The sequence below is a fragment of the Pelophylax lessonae genome (assembly GCF_965119305.1).
Source record: "Pelophylax lessonae genome assembly, chromosome: 9".
Classification (NCBI taxonomy): Eukaryota; Metazoa; Chordata; class Amphibia; order Anura; family Ranidae; genus Pelophylax; species Pelophylax lessonae.
Genome location: NC_138776.1, coordinates 95,465,511 through 95,488,175, shown reverse-complemented (window position 1 = coordinate 95,488,175; position 22,665 = coordinate 95,465,511). Strand labels below are relative to the sequence as shown.

At 45.4% G+C, this 22,665-nt stretch overlaps 1 protein-coding gene across 3 annotated transcripts in view; it reads right to left on the bottom strand.

Annotated features, from left to right (window-relative positions):
• CNNM2 (cyclin and CBS domain divalent metal cation transport mediator 2) overlaps positions 1-22,665 on the bottom strand; it is a 269,756-nt gene that overhangs the window by 56,613 nt on the left and 190,478 nt on the right. For all 3 annotated transcript variants that reach the window (XM_082268396.1, XM_082268397.1, XM_082268395.1), the window contains exon 2: positions 20,616-20,759. In XM_082268396.1, coding sequence (XP_082124522.1) covers positions 20,616-20,759 — 144 coding nt within the window. The remainder of the gene's footprint in view (positions 1-20,615; positions 20,760-22,665) is intronic.

Below are 22,665 nucleotides of genomic sequence, written 5' to 3'. Positions count from 1 at the left end.
TTAAGTGTAATCTGCAAATCTACAGCCTTTATTGCATAATCACAAGTTAAATTGACATCCTGTTAAGACTTTATGGGTCTTATTCAGGAAAAAGAACTAGGATGATGTTTTTAGGGTAGTAACACATAGAATCCATTGGGGGTATGGTTTCGGAAACTCCAGTAAACTCTTATTGGATATATAGTATATATATCTCTAAGTTTTAGTGTGCCAACATCCCTGGTTAGAAATCCATAAGTATTTGGTTCCTCAGGCCAATCGGGGGTGGGACTTTGAGGCAGTTGCCAAAAATGCAAATATATGCGATTATATGACTTTTCAAAGTTTTTTGCAAAAACATATTTATTTCAACTTCATACAGTTATGTTGTGCTTAGTTGGGTGAGAGACCCAACAGTGAGTAGGTGAAGAAAGGTAAAGGTGTGACATGTGTGACATTTGTGATATTGGTGACTTTTAGAACAAATTCTCTGACATCCATGCGTTGTGGATGTTCCAGGGGACGTCTAAAATCCTATTGAAAAAAAAAAACGTTGAAAAATCATATAATCGCATATATTTGCATTTTTGGCAACTGCCTCAAAGTCCCACCCCCCCATTGGCCTGAGGAACCAAATACCAATGGACACATAGAATCCAAGCAGGTTTAGTGATGTGAGACCAGTGAAAGGTACTCTGGAAAGAAAAACTTGTGCTAGTGGGAATATAAGGGGGTGCTAGTCTATTTTAAAAACACTAGCTGCCTGGCGGTCTTTCCATTCAATAATTTTGAGTAACTGATCTGAAACAAATCAGCATCACTGAATATATTGAAAGTTTTGGAATATACAAAAGAAAAGCCAAGGTAATATCAGAAGTCCTTATTTTTGGGCTGGACTCATTTGGTCAGTGAATCAAATTGCTGAATCCACTGATTCGGCAAGACCGCTAGAGAACCAGCAATGGCAGAACACAAGTTCTCAAGATAGGTTTCATTTAAAAGGTGCCAAGAGACCTTGTCTACCTAGGCTTTCAATACACTAGGACTGCTGTAGAAACAGGTTCACACGAATAAAGTGTAAATAGCAAATGGACTGGAGTTTTTATTCAACCTTATCAACTACCAGCATACAAAACACAGATGGTCTACAGTAGCCACCCACTGGCCTAGTAGAACCACACTGCTAAGCAAAATAACATTTTTGGGTGGAATTTTATTTATGACTTGAAGGTATGGTGTTGTGAACCACTATGGTTGTGTGAACCCTCGCTAAATGAATGCTGCAAATTGTGCAGTTTACAATAGCCATGCTGAACAGGCTGTGAAATGTTTACTATCCTCTAGCGCTGTTTTAAGAGTGATAGGGGACGCAATACATGTGATAAGAAGATGTAGGGTAATGCATGACTTTTGGATGGAAAATAGACCACTCCTCTATCTGCTGGGTACAGTATCTATTTACTAAATTCATTTAGACCATTGGAAACCCCTGAGAGCCAAGAGAACCGAAAACAATGTGCAACAAAAAGACAAACCCATCCATGCTGCATGACAGCCTAAAGCGGACCATAGATGGTTCAAACCATCTATGAGTAGGCCATTGTACCGAACCTAATCCATCAATTGACTTGCGTACAACCAGCATGTTGGATTTTTGCAGTCAGTATTTATGGGGGGAAATAAATGCTTAAACTTGATAAAGAAAACTGTAATTACGTATTCTATTTGTTAACCATTTTAGGACTACCCACCGCACATATACTGCAGTAGGACGGCCGTTCTGCACCGGATTACATACCCATTACACGGCCTGACACTTCTGGGTCTGGGGAGCACATGCACGCCACTGGTGCCTCGCTTCCACTGTGATTAGACACAGCAGAAGCGGATTAATGGGTAACACGGACTCGATTTCCCCCGGGACCCGCCGATCATTAGGCAGAGAGCCAGAACGGCAATCTGCCTATGTAAACAAGGCAGATTGCTGTTCTGTCAGTAGGTAAGCCATTGATCCTGTGTTACTGCAAAGCAAGAACATGAATCAATCCCTTCCCCTAGTAAAAGCACCTCCCTCACAGTGCACAAACACTGGCTAGGCACACAGGTAACCCTTTGATCACCTTTTAAAGCCAGTGTCATTAGTACAGTAACAGTGCAATTTTGTGTCCCTGGTCCCCAAAAAGTGTTAAAGTGTCATTGTCCTGACTGTACGCTACAATGTCGCAGTCTCTGTATATGGCGCTGATCACTGACATGATGCAATTATTTATTGGGATTTTTTTTATCAAAAATATGAAGCAGAATACATATTGGCCTAAATTGAAGAAGAAATATGATTTTTTCCAATATTTATGGTAATTATTTTGCTTATAGCGCAAAAAACAAAAAATGCAGAGGTGTACAAATACCACCAAAATAAAGCTCTATTTGTGGGAAAAAAGGGACATAAATTTTATTTGGGTACAGCATCGCATGACCGCGCAATCGTCAGTTAAAATAACGCAGTGCCGTATTGCAAAAAATGGCCTGGTCATAAAGGAGGGTAAATCTTCCAAAGGGCAAGTAGTTAAGAATGTATTGTGGTTTATGGCAACAATAGACTGCCTTTTAAAGATATGTGCCATCTGATTATACTTGAAGTGAATGGGGAACTAGAAATATTACAGAATGGATCCACTACCAGGGATATGCAAACTGTGGCCCTCCAGCTGTTGCAAAACTACAAGTCCCATGCCTCTGCCTCTGGGTGTCATGCTGGCTATCAAGAGTCTTGCTATGCCTCATAGGACTTGTAGTTCTGCAAGATCTGGAGGGACAGAGTTTGCATGTCCCTGCACTACACCGTCACCAAAGTGAAAACACCAAAATATTACTTACTGGTCAATTGTATTTGTCTCTAAGGAATAAAAATCCTCTCAAAAAATATCTCCTAGAATTGTCAGCACATTCAGATTTAGCCTGGATGGGAAGGCATAGCGTTTTATATATATCATCATCCAAGAGAGAAATACCAAGAGCAGTGATTGCAATGTCAGCACCACAGACACTGCTGTCAGGTTCATTTAAACAGAGCACACTCCCCAGGAGTTACATACACACAACATACCTGACAGACAGGCATTCGGGACACACAAAATACCAGGAGTTATGGGCACAAAAATATACCTCGCCGGGAGTTATGGGCATATAATATACCGCTCCAGGAGTTATGGGCACACAATACAACTCACATGGAGGAGTTATGGGCACACAATATACCTCACCAGGAGCAGTTATGGGCACACAATATACCTCACCAGGAGCAGTTATGGGCATACAATATACCTCACCAGGAGCAGTTATGGGCATACAATATACCTCACCAGGAGTTATGGGCACACAATATACCTCACCAGGAGCTATGGGCACACAATATACCTCACCAGGAGCTATGGGCATACAATATACCTCACCAGGAGCTATGGGCATACAATATACCTCACCAGGAGCTATGGGCACACAATATACCTCCCCAGGAGTTATGGGCACACAATACGCCCCACCAGGAGACATGGGAACACATTATACTTCACCAGAAGTTAGGCATGCACAATATACCTCACCAGAAGCTGGGAACACACAAAATATACCAGAAAATACACAACAAAGGGAGTAGGCGTTAGCGACACACAAAGTGGACCATTTGAGGTCTTACAAACTCATAAGTATACTTTCCCTGCCACTCTGCCTACACAATACTACATATATAATGATTAAAGTTACACAGTAAACCCCAACTTCAGCTAAAACCGTTTCCCATAGGATGGGGGAAAGATTGCAATTTATCTTGTGTTTATTTCTTTTCAGACTCCATTGAGGAAAGGTTTCTCCAAGTTTTGTCCTTGTGAGACCAGAATGGGAAATAAAGGGACCGACCGTCATCAGGACAGAAAAACACAGAAACAACACAAGCTTTCTAAAGCAGGCAGTACGTGGTTCAGCAGGAACTGGCCGAGATTCTGTGTATGGGCAGGCTGAATGTACCAAGTGGATCGATCAACTTGGGTACAAACAGCATGCCAGGTTTTACCTGCGATTATCGCTAACAGCTGCTTTAGCCGCTAGCAATAATCACTGTCTTCTTCTGGCGGAGATGGCTTCCCCTGCCAGGAGAAGACAATGGCCCAGCAGAAGGGGCTCCCACATCAACACTGTCTGTGTTAAAGGGGGAATCGAGCAAATTTCTTTCCTGCAACCCATTGTTGCATGAAAGGAATTAGCTCCATGTATGGCCTGTCTAACTCTACACTCTATTCTAAAAAGTGTTAAAGTGCCAGTGAGTGTATATGGCAACAGTATTAGGTACACCTTCCTTGTATCAGGTTGGACCCCCTTTCACTTTCAGAACTGCCTTAAAGTGATTGTAAATAGAGATGGGCTCGGGCTATAGGGGCACCCGAGCCAAGCCAAGCTGCAGCTCCGTGTATCAATTCAGACACAGAGTTACTTTTTGGCCCCGCCTCCTCTCTTCCAATTGGCTGAGTTTGATTGACAACAACGGGAGCCAATAGCGCTGCTGCTGTGTCTCAGCCAAACAGGGAAAAAAGTCCTGGACAGCTGAGGCACTCGTGGACATGGCTGGATAGAGAGGGGGCTCCGGCACACAGAACGCTTGTTATCTTCATGCATAGAAGGCATGAAGATAAAAAAAAAAAAACTTCAGACTTTACAACTCCTTTAATTATTCGTGACATCGATTAAAAAAAGTGTTAGGAAAATTCCTCAGAGATTTTGGTCTATATCGACATCACACAGTTGCTGCAGATTTGTCGGCTGCACAACCATGATGTGAATCTACCGTTCCACCATATCCCAAAGGTGCTCTATTGGCTTGAGATTTGGTGGCCATTGAAGTACAGAGAACTCATTGTCATGTTCAAGAAACCAGATCTGAGCTTTGTGACATGGTGCACGATCCTGCTGGAAGTAGCCATGAGAAGATGGGTGCACTCTATAAAGGGATTGACATGGTCAGCAACAATACTCAGGTAGGTTGTGGCGTTAAAATGATGCTCAATTGGTACTAAAGGGTGCAAAGAGTCCTAAGAAAATACCCCCCACACCATTATACCACCAGCCTGAACCATTGATACAAGACAGGATGGATCTATGCTTTCAAGTTTACGCCAAATTCTGACCCTACCATGTGAATGTCGCAGCTGAAATCGAAACTCATCAGACTAGGCAACGTTTCTCCAATCTTCTATTGTCCAATTATGGTGAGCCTAGGCGATTTGTAGCCTCATTTTTCTTTTCATAGCTGACAGAAGTGGCACCCGGTGTGGTCTACGGCTTTAGCCCGCATGGTTCAAGGTTTGATGTGTTGAGCATTCAGAGATGGAATTCTGCATACCTTGGTTGTAACAAGTGATTTATTTGAGTTACTGTTGCCTTTCTATTACCTCGAACCATTCTCTTCTGACATCAACAAGGCATTTTCCTCCAAACAATTGCTGCTCACTGGATATTTTCTTTTTTCGTGCCATTCTCTGTAAACCCTAGGAGATGGTTGTGCATGAAAATCCCAGCAGATCAGCCGTTTTTTAAATACTCAGACCAGCCTGTCTGGCACCAACAACTATGGTACATTTAAAGTCATCTAAATCCCCTTTCTTCCCCATTCTGATGTTCAGTTTAGATGCCTAAATGCATTGAGTTGCTGCCATGTGACTAGCTGATTAGCAATTTGTGTTACCAAGCAATTGAACAGGTGTACCTAATAAAGTGGCCAGTGAGTGTATGTTCCAGTTGGGGGATTTAGGATTACTTCCTCCTTGTATGACAAATGGTTTACATCCTAATATTATTACCATGAATATTCACCATACCCACAGTTCCTGCTGCTGCTGCTGGTGGCAATACCCGATGCTTGCGGAGGTCATGTGTCTTCCTTCTATGCAACAATGCTGGGGGTTTAGGTCACAAAGGGAGTAATGTCACGTGACACTTCTGGCTCCCCCTAGCCCTTGACACTGGGCATTTTAGTAATGACTGTGATGGAGGAAGGAGTAGAGGGAGTTTGCTGGCAAGGTGAGCATTAGCGCATTCGGACACTCTTTGCAAAGACAGGGTCACTTTACCTTCAATAGGAAAGATAGCAGTGTCTCTTTAACTACAAGCTCTAGCTAATATCACGGCTGATCATAGTTTTGATATTTTTATTTTTCGTTGGTTATTTAGTATTTTTCGTATAAGGCCCCTTTCACACATACAAATGGTTCATTTCATTAGTTCAGTCGTGTTTTTTTTTACATCAGTTTTTTTCAGTTGTGTTGTGTCAGTCGATGAACTCAGAGAAATGGATTTTAGGGTAAGTACAAAAACCCAATTTTCGCTTTCGTTCATTGACCACACAGTGCTCCATAAATCATAACTACTGGGATGTCCAAAAGCACTGCCAAAAGGAAAATGAGGGGTGGGGAAAAGAACTCAAGGCTAAACGTAAGAGCCCTTAACCAGGACACAGGAGCCTTAACTGGGTAACAAGAACCCTTGTCTGAAAAATACAATTTTAAAGAAAAACACCCCTCAAGAGGCAACAACCCCTCTTAAACCGCAGCCTGTAAAACTTTGCGGCCAAAAGAAACATTCACAAATGCCAAAGTATCTACCTTATAGAATTATTTGAAGGTATGTATCGACAACCAAGTGGCCGCCTTGCAAACTTGTGATATTAATGCCTGATGACAGAAGGCCCAAGAAGCACCCAAGTAGAATGCACAGTAACAGGGAAAGGTGGAACCTGACCTTTAATAGAATAGACCTGAGTCACCGTCTGTCTGATCCATCTGGTGATGGTAGCCGAAGAAGGGGCCAGTCCTTTTTTTGGTCTGTCCGTAACCACAAAAAGCGAGTCTGACCTCCGAGAGGACTCGGTAGCTGCCAGAAACATCCGAAACGTGCAAAACACATCCAAGGTATGCAAAGCAAATCCTTTGGGATGAGCCGGCTTGGGGACACAAGGAAGGCAACACAATGTCCTCATTCAAATGGAAGAAGCTAGAGGCAACTTTGGGCAGGAACAATGGACAGGGACGAAGAATCACTTTATCCCTATGGACCACTAAATAGGGACTGTGACAGAATAATGCCGCCAATTCAGATACCCCACGGGCAGAAGTAATAGCCAACAAGAATGTCACCTTCTGGGATAACGTAGGCAAGGAAATCTCCTGAATATTCTCAAATAGAGGCTTCTAGAGAACAGAAAGTACTAAATTTAAATCCCATGGCAGCAAAAGAGGCTGTATAGATGGAGCCACATGTCAAACCCCTGAATAAAAGGTACGAACTGAAGAGTGTGTGGCTAGGGGTCGTTGAAAGAAGATTGCCAGGGCAGACACCTGGTCCTTGATGGAACTCAAGGCCAACTTCTGATCAACATCCTGTTGAAGAAAGGTTGAGATCCGAGCCACAGAAAAGGATCGAGGATGAGTGCCAATCGATTCACACAAAGAAATGTACGTATTCCACGTACGATGGTATATCTTGCTGGAAGACGACTTCCATGCCTTCACCATAGTAGGGATCACTGATCCAGACATATCTCTATCCCTCAGTACCTGGCTTTCAATAGCTAAGCCATTAAAACCAGTGACTGTAAAGCAGAATGGTGGATCAGTACTTGGGACAACTAGTCTTCTCTGAGAGGAATCTCCCAACTGACTTTATGGCCACCAGACAGATTGGAAGATTCTCGCTCTTGATTCCTTACAGGAATTGCAGAAGATGCCTAGGCCAAGGATGATACTGGCCTTACCGTGGCCCTTGGATGCCTGCAGCATCTACCAGAGGAACCCGTGAGCTCATTACGAGCCTCGGTATCCTCCTGTGGAGCCGAACCTGCTAACAGGAGATGTAGTAGGACTGTGCAAACAGAACTGTCTTGAAGGTGGATACCACCAGACTCAGAATCTGTATGCAAAATGAGAGCGAGAACTATCTGTGTGTCAGCAGCCAGTCAAACACGGCCTGTGGTTCCTGAAGTTTGTCCAGAGGAAGAACCACCTTGGTCAGAATTAGAATCAGACCTAGGTAAATCAATTCCCTGACAGGGCTATGGGGACCTAAAAACCTGTAAAGGACAAGCTTTGTCCCCCCTTCTGGGTACCCCAAAATAATCTTTTTGTGGATCCCCTTGACCCTCATGAAGGAGGTCCACGAGGCCGGAAACCAGCAAGGATGTCCCCCCACCCCAATAATGGGTGAAGGCAGACCTTCATGCTGAAGGGGTCTGGTCTGTGGGTCCGGAGAAGCTAGCTCTAGGCTTACCAGACCAAGGATGCTTGGAGACTCCCAGGGAAAATTTTGAAAGATCTATTGCCCTTATTCTCCGTCCCAGAAGTACAAAATAATTTTCTATGGGCTGAGAAGAAGGGCCCCCGTCTGCGACGAGGCTCCTTCCCTTTCCTAGACTATGGTAGGAAGGTACTCTTCTTCCCTGTGATACCCTTAATGAGGTCATCCAGGGTAGCCCCAAACAGGCGATCGCCTTGAAAGGGCAAATCAAGAGCTTTTTTAGAGGCTTGGTCTGCGGACCAATCCTTAAGCCACAGCACGGGCCTAATCACCACCGCTGAAACAGAAAGTTTGGACAGCAGGAGCTGTATCCAAAGCTGCATCACAAAAACTGCAGCCCATGGACCAACTAGTCAACATAAGCAGCGGGGACCTGCTCACCCCCCCAGGCCCTGGTGCAAAAGTTTGGCCCATTCAGTTAGGGTCTGAGACACCGGGGCTGAGGCAAAGACTGGCTGCAATGTCGAACCAGCCATAGTAAACATGCTGCGTGCCACAGCCTCCGCTTTCCTGCCAGCTGGGTTGTTAAAGAATGGGGATTTCTCTACTGGGATCATGGTAGCGTTGTTCAACCTAGAAACAGAAGGATCCACTTTTTTTAAAAGTGTCTCCTCAAAAGCATAACGTACAGCAAAACATTTGAGGACCACAAAGGGTAATTTGGGTTCTTCCCATTCCTTACAGGAAAACCTGTCCAAATAAGGCACATAAGGAAACACCTTTGGAGTGCGAGGTGACTTATGCATACCAAACTACACAACCACCTCCGTGGCTACAGCAGCCGCATCCTCTATTTTTAAAGTCTCACGTACTGCAGTGATAAGTGCGTCTACCAGCACTTTTTAATTCACTGCTGCGACCATGGAGGAATCATCCTCACTATGGGATGTATCTTGGGGTGTGATATTAAACCCCCTGGATGGGTCGCGTCCACAGAGGCATCAGGCTCAGAATCAGATGAGACAGACTGAGCAGGGAAAGGCGGGGGACGCTTCCTCCTGTGCCTTTTCCCCACAAGCTACTTCCACCCAGGACACTAAGGACTGCTGGACCACCGTCAGTGTAACTAAGGGAAGCTGGGGTTCCGAGGGACCTGCCACCTCCATGAGGGGGTCAGTGGGAGAGATGTGACCCTGAGGCTCCAAATGGAAAGGAAGACCTTGTAGTACAAAAGCGATCTTTTGGCACCGCTGGTGTGGAAATTCTATTAGGTTTAATGTAGACATTTTTCAGAATGTCTGTTAGTTAAATTGACATTATGTCTACCAGTGTCAGTTTACAGGTATTCGCTAAGCACAGCGAATATGGCTTTAACTGGCATTAAGGAAAGACCTGTAGTTGTGGAAACCTTCCATTAAATGAAGACTGCACGCTACTTGCCTGATCATCCCTATCCCGCTGGAGCGATGTCTGGATCTATGGCAGTGGGATGCGCAAATGTATATCAGCCAGCCGGGGCCCCAGTATTCACTGGCGAAGATATGTTTGTGATGTGCAATTATTATCGTTTTGATAAGTATTTGTCCTTTAGCTGGAATAATGGCTGGTAGCTTTCTGTTATGCTCGATCCGCATGATTGAAACACTGCTGCTATTTCCTTTGCAGATATAGCCTAATTTACTGGAACAGTAGCATAATCACTATCAAATATGGTTTTACAAATTATATTACATAAGATTCACTCCCACAGGTTATGAAAGAGTGCATGCGTATGTATTACTGCGGCCGTGTTTATGAGATCACGCTAGTTCCATTGTATAGTGTGTGGCGGGCATTTTACTGTACGTGGGTCCCATGGTTAGCAATAGTGCATGGTTGCTCACGCACCCAATGGCAGGAAACTCATGCACACGGCTCAGCTCATTCATGAACATACACTCCCCTTTCTATTGAACTTTTGAATGTATACATGTGTGTGTGATTGATTGTGTTGTATAATCGTTACCTCTCACTGTACACTATTTTTTCCTGACTATAAATAAGCAAGAGCCCTGTGTTGGAGTAGGACTTGATCTTTTGGCAACAACGGTGACACAGCTTGTGCCGGTTTTGTTCTTTTGGCGCCGAGCACGCTGGGATTTCTTTATACAAAAGAGCTGCATATTGTACTGTTAGTACAAGGAGTTAATAGCGCTTGGCGCGTATTAATATCCACAAATGCAAGTCCTCCGTGCTCCGCAGTTTTATTAGCAGCTAATTTCTATGCGCCAAGCACAATAATTTCCATGACACCACTAAAGGATCCCCTCAAGGCTCAGGGTACCTATCAGCAGAGAGAAAGATAACAGGGACCCTCAAGGAATTGCCCTACCGATCAGAGGAGGGCCAAGAAATCGGGACCCAGCATCACCATGGATGCCATCCCTGTTCATATGTCCCAGGCACAGGAAGAAAAAACTGAGGAGAAAGGGGAAAATTACCTCCATGATATCATCGACTTACACAAACTTGGCCGCCAGCTGGAGACCAGCCAGACTAAAGGAAAATGGCCCCGTGACCATTGGGCTACACAAACATGGCCACCAACCGGAGACCAGCCAGACTAAAGGAAAATGGCCCCCCGGACATCATCAGGCTACACAAACATGGCTGCCAACCGGAGAGCAGCCAGACAAAGGGAAAATGGTCACCATCAGCTACAGCATGCTGCCAGGATCTTCCCTGTGCCCTCTGCAACGCTGCACCCTGTGCAAGGGGACCCCCTCCTGAAGGTAGGACACATGTTAATGGAGTTTCCGCTGCACAATCTGCACTGGGACCCCTTTGCGCTATACCCACACTTCAAACAGTGGGGCATGCCCCTAGGGGTCTCTTACACTGGGATCCCTCCAGACTACCAGGGCAGGACACACTATCCCAGGACCCTTACAGAGTGGGGATAGCAGGGGAGACGCCAGGGGTCTCCGCTGAATCCTCTGCCCTGGGACCCCCCAACAGACTCCAGGTCCAGACAGGGGGGAAAGGGAGTGGGGGAAGCCCAGCTCACTGAGGGATTTTTAAAGATGGTAGGAGTGAACCTGCAGGCAGGTCTGATCGTCCCTGGAGGTTACCTGCGTCCTCCCCAAAAAAGCTGCCAAAAGGGGAGAGGGGGGACTGTACTTACCTTTCCATCATGCAGGTAATGCTCCAGACAGAATCCTCGCCACCGAATTAGGGGAGCTTTCGGCCAAGGGCCTGCTGCGACTCCGAGCCATGCCCGGTCGTATGTGACCCTGTGAGATGTTTAACTCGCGGGCCAGCCTCTGTCCGTGAGGGTATGTAGCAGCCAACCTAGCGTGTAGCTGCGTTCTGCTTGCGCTCGCTCTAGACAGAATAAAACATATTACCTAGAGCAGAGAGGGGGTTATATACCAAGCTGAGGACAGCCCATGGGTGTAGCAAAGGTGTTTTTTGTTCTGCCTAGTTCTACTCCTGAAGGAGGTAATAGAACGCTGTGTTCGTCTATGAATGAAAGAAAAATAGGGCTTTCATCCATTTAAAAAAAAAAAAAAAAAAAAAAACATGGATATTGACGGAAGCAACAATGGATGCAAAAGGATGATCTTCCGTGGTCATCCATTTTCCATAGGAATGCATTAATGTCCGTTTTTCATCTGTCAACGGATGGATGAAAAACAGACAAACAGTCCATATGTGTGAAAGAGGCCTTACCTTTTCAGCAAAGCTCTGATGCCATGCTATAATGATAAGATAAACAGCTTTCATTTTTTTCAGATTTCTTTTATCATAAGTTCAGATGAAGTACGGACTCCGCTGTTGGTTAAACATTAGAGATGACTGAATCCGTTCATGGGTCTAGCTCCGCATCGATGAATCATAATTTGCATATCTCTATAAATATACAAAGTCTGATTTGTACAATCATCTTCCATTAGTGTGAATCATGTTTCACTGTAATCTTGAAACATGACCTGCATGAATAAATGCACACTATGAATGGGTGCATGCAGGGTCAGACCGGGACACAAAATACCAAGAAAATGAGAGTCTTCGTGCCCCTCTGCACCCACTGCATATAGTGGGTGTGTACTGCTCTGATTGCATGTGGAAGTATAGCTGTTTTAGAGGCATTGTTTAGGCTCTGTTCACACTAGTGCGATTTCAGATGTGACTTGACAATGGAAATCGGTGCCCAACCGATTTCTGGCAGTAGTTCCTTTAAAGTAGAACTATAGGCAAGGTTGTTTTTTTTTACACTTTGGATAGAAGGGTTATAATCCCTGTCAGGTTTTTTGCTAGCTCTGTCCCATTGGGGAGATCTACTTTTTCAGACTTTTTTTTGTATGTATTTGCGCATATTCATACCCATTTTCGCCTATATGCGTTCGCACAATTTTGCATGGGCCTATTTACGCGTTCTCATTCTGCGCAATATGTAAAGGGGCATTTGCGCACATTTGTGTGGATTCGCATGTATTTGGGCGTATAAGGTGTAAATGACTGAATATAAAGATTTTTCTTTTTTTTTTTTACTGAAGAATGCACGCCGCTGGTTTACGTGCCTTTGTGCATAGGCACATGTCTATTAATCGGCTGTATTTTAGCTCTGCAAAAAAAGCTGTAATGAGCTTTTTCAAGCTGCAGTGTGCAAGAGGCCTTACTTTTCTGGAGACAACCAAAAATTCAGGATTTTCTTTTACTTTCAATGATCATAATAAACAAAACAAATCGAGATGGTGAATCTCCCTAATGGGGGCACAGAGAGCAATAAAATCTTGCAAGTGATCTAGTCCCTTTTCACTCTATCTAAAAATAAAGAAAAATAAGATTTTTGACTTACTGTAAGATCCATTTCTCTGATGTTCATTGACGAACACAGCTCCTGATCTTATTAACCATTGGGTTATACTGCCCCTTACAGGAGAGGGATACTAGGCAGAAAAAAAGTCTGGCTACGCCTCTGGGCAGTCCCAGGGGGTATACTCCCTCTCTCTGCTATAGGTACTCAGTTTTGTTACAAGCAGTGTCAGAAGAATTACAACTCCACAGAGGGGTGGGTGATGTCAGTCAATGAACATCAGAGAAATAGATTTTACGGTAAGTAAAAAATTCTATTTTCCCTTTCGTTACATTGACGGACACAGCTCCTGATCTTACTACCATTGAGACATACCAAAGCAGTGTTAAATTTGAGGGGTGGGTAAAGCAAAAAATAAATTCCCAAGGCTAAACTGTAGCCAACCAGGTAAACAGGAGCTCAACCAAAATAACTGGAGCCCACCTGAAATGAACAATGCACCCTCAAAGAGGACCAAGTCCTCTAAACAGCAGCCTGCAAAACTTTGCGGCCACAGGAAGCATCTGCAGATGCCAACGCATCCACTTTATAGAATTTTGTGAAAGCGTGCACCGACGACCAGGTGGCCGCCTTGCAAACCTGCATCACTGACGCCTGGTGGCGGAAGGCCCAGAAAGCACTGAGCGCCCGAGTAGAATGTGCCTTGACAGGGAAAGGAGGAACCTGACCCTTGATGGAATAGGCCTGAACCACCGTCTGTCTGATCCATCTGGAAATGGTCGCAGAGGAAGCAGACAACCCTTTCCAAGGCCATTCCGTGAGCACAAATGGAGAGTCAGACTTCCTAAAAGACTCCGTAGCTGCCAGGTACACCCTAATCGCCCAGACCACCACACAAGGCATGCAAAGCAATTTCCTTTGGATGTTTTGGCCTGGGACACAGGGAAGGCAACACAATGTCTTCATTCAAATGAAAATCAGACACAACCTTTCAAAGGAACGGACAGGGGGCGAAGAACCACCTTATCTCTGTGAACCACCAAGTAAGGTATACAGGATAACACCGCCAATTCCAACACCCTGCGATCAGAGGTGATAGCCACCAAAAAGGCCACATTCTTGGACAGCGTAAGCAGGGGAATCTCCTGAAGATTCTCAAAGGGAGGATTCTGGAGGACAGAGCACTAAATTGAGGTCCCAAGGTGGTAATGGAGACTGCACTGGCCAAGGTGTGGCCAACGGCCGTTGAAAGAAGACCACTAAGGCCGACACCTGGTTCTTGATAGTACTCAAGGCCAGTTTCTGCTCAAGCCCCGGTTGAAGGAAGGTCAAGATCCGAGCCCTTGAAAAAGAACACGGATAAACCCCAAGAGATTCACATCACGCAATGTACATCTTCTACGTACGATGGTAGATCTTCCTAGAAGTTGATTTCCTTGCTTTTAATAGTGTAGGAATCAACAACTCAGATAAACCTCTATCCTTCAGCACCTGGCATTCAACAGCCGAGCTGTCAAAGCCAATGACTGAAATGCAGGATGGAAGATTGGTCCTTGGGACAGCAGATCCTCGCTGAGAGGAAGCTTTCAAGGAACGTCCGTGATCAGTCGCACTAGATCGGCGTACCAAGCCAGGCAAGGCCGGTTCGGGGCCACTAAGATGACTGGAATCCCTTCTGCCTCGATCAAGCGTAGAAGTATTGGCAGAAGCTTGAGAGGGGGAAAGGCGTAAATCAGAAGATACTGACTCCACGGGGCCACCAGCTCCTCTGTGGCGTCCGCCAGAGGATCCCGTGACCGAGCCACAAACCTCTGCCCCTTTCCGTTGATCCGGGACGCCAACAGATTCATCTCGGGAATGCCCCACCGGAGACGCATCTGATGAATCACCTCCCGATGAAGGGACCACTCCCCTTGGTCAAACTCCTGCTGACTGAGGTAATCCGCATGCCAGTTTTCCACCCCAGGAATGTGTACGGCGGAGAGGGCTGGAAAGAAACGGTTTGCCCACCTTAGAATGCTGATTACCTCCAGAGCCTCAAGGACATTTCTTATGCCCCCCTGGTGATTGACATAAGCCACCGCCGTGGCATTGTCTGATTGAATGCATACAAACTGATAATGCTCCTCTCCAACGGCAAAGCGTAGGAAGTGCTGTTGACCGGCACATATTGGAATGTGAAGGTAAGCATCCTTGATGCAGATAGAGGCAAGAAAATCCCCCAGATGCAGGGATGCCACCACCGTGCGAATGGACTCCATTGTGAACTTCTGCACCTGCACAAAGCAGTTCAGCACCTTGAGGTCCAAGATTGGACGCAGCTTGCATTCCTTCCTGGGAACTGTAAACAGGTTTCAGTAAAAACCCTGAAAACATTCAGATGTCGGAAACCGGGACAATCACCCCTTGAAGTAACAGGTCTTGTACTGCCCAAAACAGACCCTGTAAGTGGTCCGGGGACTTGCGCAAGTTTGAAGGAAAGAACCTTGCCAGGGGATAAGAGTGAAACTCGATCTTGTAGCCGGACCGAATGACTGTGGATCCACTTGTCTTGTACCAGGGAAGTCCACGGGTCCGGGAAACCAGCGAAGACGTCCCCCCACCCCTGATACGGGTGAGGGCGCACCTTTATGCTGAAGAAGCCTTGTCCACGGGACTGGATAAGCCCACTCTACTTTCCAGACCAAGTTTACTTGGATCCACCAGAGGAGGCCCTGAACGCATTTTTCAGTCGCTCCTTAGGGACGAAAAAACTTCTTATGAGCCGAGAAGGATGGCCCATGTCTATGACGAGGGTCCTTGCCCTTAGTAGCCGGCGGAAGAAAGGGGAGTCTCAAATGATGTCATCCATGGTAGCTCCAAAACAGGAAATCTTCTTGAAAAGGAAGATCAGTCAAGGCCTTCTTGGGTCCGTAGACCAGCATTTGAGCCAAAAAATACGCAGAAGGACCACTGCTGAAACAGAGAGCCTAATGACTAGGAGCTGCATCCAAAGAGGCATCACAGATAAACTGTAGCCCCTTGACCAACTGGTCCGCCAGCTCAGCAAACGGCGGGGGGGAAGCTGCTCCCCCTCTGGGTCACGGCGTAAAAGCTTAGCCCACTTGGTCAGAGTTTGCGACACCAGTGCAATGGCAAATACCGGCATCAGTGCCAAACCAGCCAGGTTGTACATATTGCGGGCCACAGCCTCGGTCTTCCTGTCAGCTGGGTCCTTAAAGGCTGGGGACTCTTCAACCGGAATCATGGTTGCTTTTTTCCATCTGGAGACCAGAGGGTCCACCACCAGTGGAACAGTCCACTTTTTAAGAAGGGACTCTTCATAGTTGTACCACATAGCAAATTGTTTAGGGACCGCAAATGGACATTTTGGCCGTTCCCACTTTTTAGTGACAATTCTGTCAAAAAAGGCAGGGAAAGGAGGAAAACACCTTTGCCGCTCTGGATGGCTTGTGAGTGCCAAAGGGAACCGACACCTCCGTTGCAGCTTCAGCTGCGACCTCCATTTTATAAGTATAACGCACCAATACAATTAGTGCATCCACCAGCGCATTTTCGTGCGCGGTTGCAGAAGTGGAGGAATCATCCTCACTATCTGAAAACTCAAAGTGTGTGGTCGCAAACCCAGCAGAGTGACCCACAGCCGCGGCGGCGGAATCACATTCAGGATCTGAGGAGACAGATGAGGCAGGGGAATGCAGAGGTTGCTTTTTGCTAGCTCGTCGCCCAAAAACCATCTCCACCCAGAACACAAAGGACTCCAGGACCGCCATCAGTGCATCAATGGATGGTTGGGACCCAGAGGGCCCTGCGGCCTCTGAGAAGGGATCAGGTGGGGAAATGTGCTCCAAAGACTCCATGAGTCCATAGGGGGACCCCACAAGAAAAGATTTCAAAACAATGCTATGGGACACCCCCACCGCTCCGGCAGCACCACTCGGTCGCCTGTAACAGAGCACCTAATCGATCCACAGCAGAGAGGGAGAGGACCCCACCAAACTCCCCACCCAGCATAAACAGGCACCTGCAGCCACCAGGATAATCTGCACTCCCCGTGTGGCGCCAGGGGATAAGGAGGGGCTCCCACCGCTAAAATCGGCGCCCCTAGGGCTCCACTGTCATGGCCGCCGCTATTTTCAATGGCAAACTACCGCAAAATGGCGGCCAAACTACAGAAACATGGCCGTTGTGCACACAGGCTACAGCAAAATGGCGGCACCACTTTGCTCCCAGGGACCCAGGAGGGATCCCTAGGCCTCAGAAAATGGGACAGGCAGGAACGGGGAACCCTGGCAAAAGCTCCCACCATGTACAGCCCACCCCCACAGCCGATCGACTGGTCGCCAGTGGTGCATCCCCCCCCCCTCTACCATCGCCAGCACAGAACCCTGCCCCTACTCCAGGTGGTGGACCAGGGCACCACACAGCCCCAGCGTCAGTAAAGGAGGGGGGAGGGGGGGCGATATGGCCCACAGGGACCACCAGACCAACATTTTTGAGTGCCTCCAGTGGCACTCTCTGCAAACAAAAACAATCAGGAATAGGGAACCGCCGCTATAGTGTGCATTCCACCTGCGTTTCATCCCACTCAGGCTTGCCGCAAAACCGGAAGTGATTTCACTCAGATACCTCAATGCATTTCACCGGAAGTGGCGTCATCTCATCGGGCAGTCACTTCTTGATGATGCCACTTCCTGTGAAATGCATTGAGGTATCCGAGTGAAATTGCTTCCGGTTTTGCGGCAAGTCCGAGTGGGGTGAAACGCAGGTGGAATGCACGCTACAAGCAGAGCGGCGGTTCCCTGTTCCTGATTGTTTTTGTTTGCAGAGAGTGCCACTGGAGGTCTATCCAGAGCATTTAGCACGTATTTTACCAAAATATTTTTGCACCAACCAGCAGTAGCGCATCACTGTTCATCTCCATTTTCTATTTAAGTTACCATTACTTAAATTGAAGGCAGCTCTACCCAAGGCACCCTACATCATGATAGGAGAGGTGCCACATCTTTTAATTTTTTTATCAAATTTAACTGAACTTGAACAGTTTTGCAAAGAAGAGTGGCCAATTATTGCAAAGTCTAGATCTGCAAAGTTAGTAGAGACATATCCCAACAGACTAAAGGCTGTAATTAACCAGTTCTGGAGCAGAAGGATTTTCCCCCTTAACCTCCTTAGCGGTATTCCCGAGTGTGGCTCGGGGTGGAATTTTAGTGCCATTAGCGGTAACCCCGAGCCACACTCGGGGTACCACCAGGGAGCATCACTGGATCCTGGTAGAGGTTACTTACCTTGCCCCCGGGATCCCGCGATGTGTCCCTGCAGCATACGGCGGCCGGATCTTCCGCCCGATGCTGTGAGCCCCGGCTTCTGTCTCCTGCGACGTGACGCTCGCAGGGGGTGGAACCGGCGGCAAATTTGAAAAGTAAAACACACAAAAACACACTGATATATTGTAATCCTATTGGATTACATTACAAAATAAAATAAATTGACATTAGTTTGCCCCCCAGTGCCCTTTCCTGTACATATATACATAGGCGTGCGCACAAGGTGTGCCAGGTGTGCCCACCCTGTGCAGCACAGATTCCCCCTACTGCCCTGGCTCCCATCCCCCTTACCCCCACAGCTCTTCTGCTTCCCTACTCTCCTCTCCAGCCAGCTGTTGCTGTGGGGATGTTTTAGGATAAGTGGGGAAAGGGGCCAATAAATATATAAATTGCTCTTTTCCCTTTCTGAATGCATATCGTGAGTGATCGGTAGTGTGTGTTTGAGCTTTGCTGTGCACACCTTAATGCATTAGGCTGCGCACACCTATGCATATATATATATATATGTATATATACACACACACACATATACACACACTTTAATTTATTTATAGTTATTTATTATATTATAATTTATGATTTTATGTTTCAAACTCTATCATACCCGAGATGTTATAAAGAAGAACGCACAGTAAAAAAAAAAATCATATGTAAATAGTTGGTTTGGGCTGCTCGTCCTTAAGAATTACATGCAAAATAATGGTACCTAAAATCGGAAACAATCATGCCACCAGGGAGGTTAATGACTGGGCCATTTTTTGCAAGTCGCCGTTACTTTAACGGACAATTGTGCGTTTGTGCGACACTGTACCTAAATAAAATGTCCTTTTTTTTCCCACAAATAGAGCTTTCTTTTGGTAGTATTTGATCTCTTGTGCGATTTTTATTTTTTGCGCTATAAACATAAAAAGCGACCATTCCGCAAAAAAAAAATATTTTTCACTTTCTGCTATATAACATTCCCCAAAAAAAATTTCTGCTTCATATTTTTGGTAAAAAAAAAAAAATTTGCAATAAGTGTATTTTGATTGGTTTGCGCAAAAGTTATTGCGTCTACAAACTAGGGGAAAGATTGCCATTTCTATTTTTTTACTACTAATGGCAGCGATCTGCGATTTTTAGCGGGACTGCGACATTGTGGCGGACAGATCAGATCCCTGACATTTTTTAAACCTTTCGGAGCGTTCCCGCATCGCACAAATGTGAACCGGCACTTACCCTTTAGTGCCAGTTCCCATTTGTGCGATGCGGGAACTCTGTGAATATGCAGCGTGATCCCGCATTGCATCCGCACCTCTGGCAGTTCACACTGCCATATGCGATACGCAGGGGGTGTCAATTAAAAGTTAACGACACCCCCAGGTGCGATCGCATATCGCAGTGCGATCTGCATGTTTGCACAGAATCGGATCGCACTAGTGTGAACCGCTATACGATCCGATTCTGCTGCGAATAAAAAAAAAGGCTCATGTGCGAGTTTAGTGCGGATGCGGTACGAATTCAGCCATAATTCGCACCGCACATGAGATCGCATGTAATTTAGGAGCAGTGCGCTTCGAATGACATGCGATCTCCGCAATCGCACTAATGTGAACCGGGGCTTAAGCACATTGTGTTTGTCTATTGTTGTTACTCAGATGAGGACCAGATTACATTTTATAACAAATTAAAGCAAAAAAACGCTTTGTCTGTGCCCATGTGCAGAATGAGTCTAATGGGAGTGGTTTCATAATTAATACCCAGCTGCTGCACCTGCCGGCCTCTAATGAGCAAAATTGCAGGGCCAGCATTCCTTTAGTCATATCTTACTATTGGGAGTATCTCACCGAAAATTACATTTTTGTTGCAGGGGACGCTGGAAATCTGACTTGCATCTTAGTGCAGACTTCTGGGAAAATCAGTGAGCCAATTACACAAGCTGGAAATTACATTTCTGGGGGGCATTTCGGCAGCACCCTACACATCCTGAACTATGGAGGCCATATGAGATGAACGTCTAAAAAAACTTGTCTCTTGTTATAATATTTCCCGAAGAACAGACCTAAAACTAGTATGTGGGAAATGAAGTCTGCACTTTTCTCTAAGTTAGTGGGTCAGTAAATATTAAAGCTACTGGGTCTGATATATTACAAATGCAAAGGGCACCACTTGCTGGTTCCACAAATCGAATATATAGAAATTCCTGTGCTAAAAAAGAAATGTAGCTTTAATCCAATTTCCTAATTTCAACTCACTGTATAAATCGGTCTCATCTAGGATTTCAGATTTGATAATTTCTTCAATCACATCTTCAAGGGTAACAATTCCGAGCACCTCATAAAACGGGTCCCCTTCTCCTTCATTGTTCACTCTCTGTACAATCGCCAAGTGAGATTTACCTGCAGAATGATAGGAAAGATATAATGAGACACTCTTGGCTGTAACACATTGTCATGTTATTTCTTTTTGTTTTTGGTTCGCTTAGGGCTTAGGCTTTAAAGTGGTAATAATCCCAAAACTCAAAAATATAATATACTTCAGCTTACCAGTCAAAAGACGTGGTGGCTGCATCCGTTTTCTTAACTTAGGCTTTTTCCCTCTGTTTTCACCTGATGATCTGGCCAGTAACACACCTCCTATATTAGAGTGCCCCCACTCTGGATGAAGGGGCATAGGGTACACCTTTGGACAGCAGCATAGTCAGTCTGGGGAGAGGGAGCTATTAGATGTACTAGCAGATTTACATATACTAACAAATTGAAGCCAAACTCCAGCTCATGCTTTATATGCAATTACAGCAAATATTTTTTTTCCTTTTGGGATAAAGGTTTTACATGAATAAATAAAAGCTGATCATTGTAAACACCCCTGCGAATGTTAAAGGGTTTGCCTCATCTCAACTGATACTCAACTGATACTGTCTGGTGGAGAGTTTGTTAGTCTGAAAAACAACAGACTTACAGTGAGAAAAATAATTATTTGATTCCCCTGAAGATTTTGTAAGTTTGCCCAATTACAAAGAAATGAAAGGTCTATAATTTTTATCATAAGTGTATTTTAAAAGATAGAGACAGAATATTACCCAAAAACCCAGACAAAACACATAATACAATTGTTAGAATTTGAGTAGCAGTTCAGTGAGTAAAATACGTATTTGCTGCCCTACCAACAATAATTCTGGCTCCCACAGACTGGCTAGAGTATGTGCTCATGTGGTACACAGATTAGTCCTGTCAATTTAAGGGTCCTTTCACACGGCACAGTCCCTTATTTTTTCCACTCAGGCACCTTTTTTTTTTAAACTGACACGGATGACACTTTTGTAGGGTCCGTTCCGTATGTCCGTTTTTACTCCCATCCGTTTGCAAATGAAAAACGGACATAATGTATGTCTATGGGATTGCGGACGTTAGCTGATGACACCACTGACATCCGTTTTTGCATCCGTTCCATTTTTTTAAACGGAAGAAAAATAGGGTTCTCTTCCATCTCAAAAAACGGAACTGAATGGAAGCAAAACAGATGTCAGTGGATGGTCATCCGCTAACGCCCGCAATCCCATAGACATACATTATGTCTGTTTTTCATCTGCAAACAGATGGGAGAAAAAACGGACATACGGACCGCCCGTGTGAAAGGACCCCAAGAAGGTGCTCTCCTAAGGACAACTCTTTATGTGTATAAAAGACACCTGTCCACAGAATCTCTTTCTTCCATTCACACCTCACCATCATGGGCAAGACCAAAAAGCCGTCAAAGGATGTCAAGGACACAAATGTAGACTTGCACATGACTGGAATGGGCTACAAGACCATCAGCAAGAAGCTTGGTGTAAAGGAGACACCTGTTGGAGCGATTAGTCACAAATGAAAGAAATACAAAATAACCATCCATCGCCCTTGTTCTGGAGCTTCATGCAAGATTTTGCCTCATGGGGTAAGGATAATCACGAGAAAAGTGTGGGATCAGCCCAGAACTACATGGGAGGAGCTTGTGAATGATCTCAAAGCAGTTGAAACCACAGTCACCACACAAACCATTGGTAATCCAATACACAGATTAAAATCCTACAGCGCCCAAAAAGCTCCCCTTCTTCAAGAAGACACATGTACAGGCTCGCCTAAAGTTTGCCAATGAAAATCTAAATGATTCAGGGAAGGTTTGGGAGAGAGCGCTGTGGTCAGATGAGACCAAAATTAAGTTCTTTGGCGTTGACTCACTGTGTTTGGAGGAAGAAAAATACTGAATATGACCCTAAGCACACCATTCCTACAGTAAGCATGGAGGTGGAAACATTATGCTTTT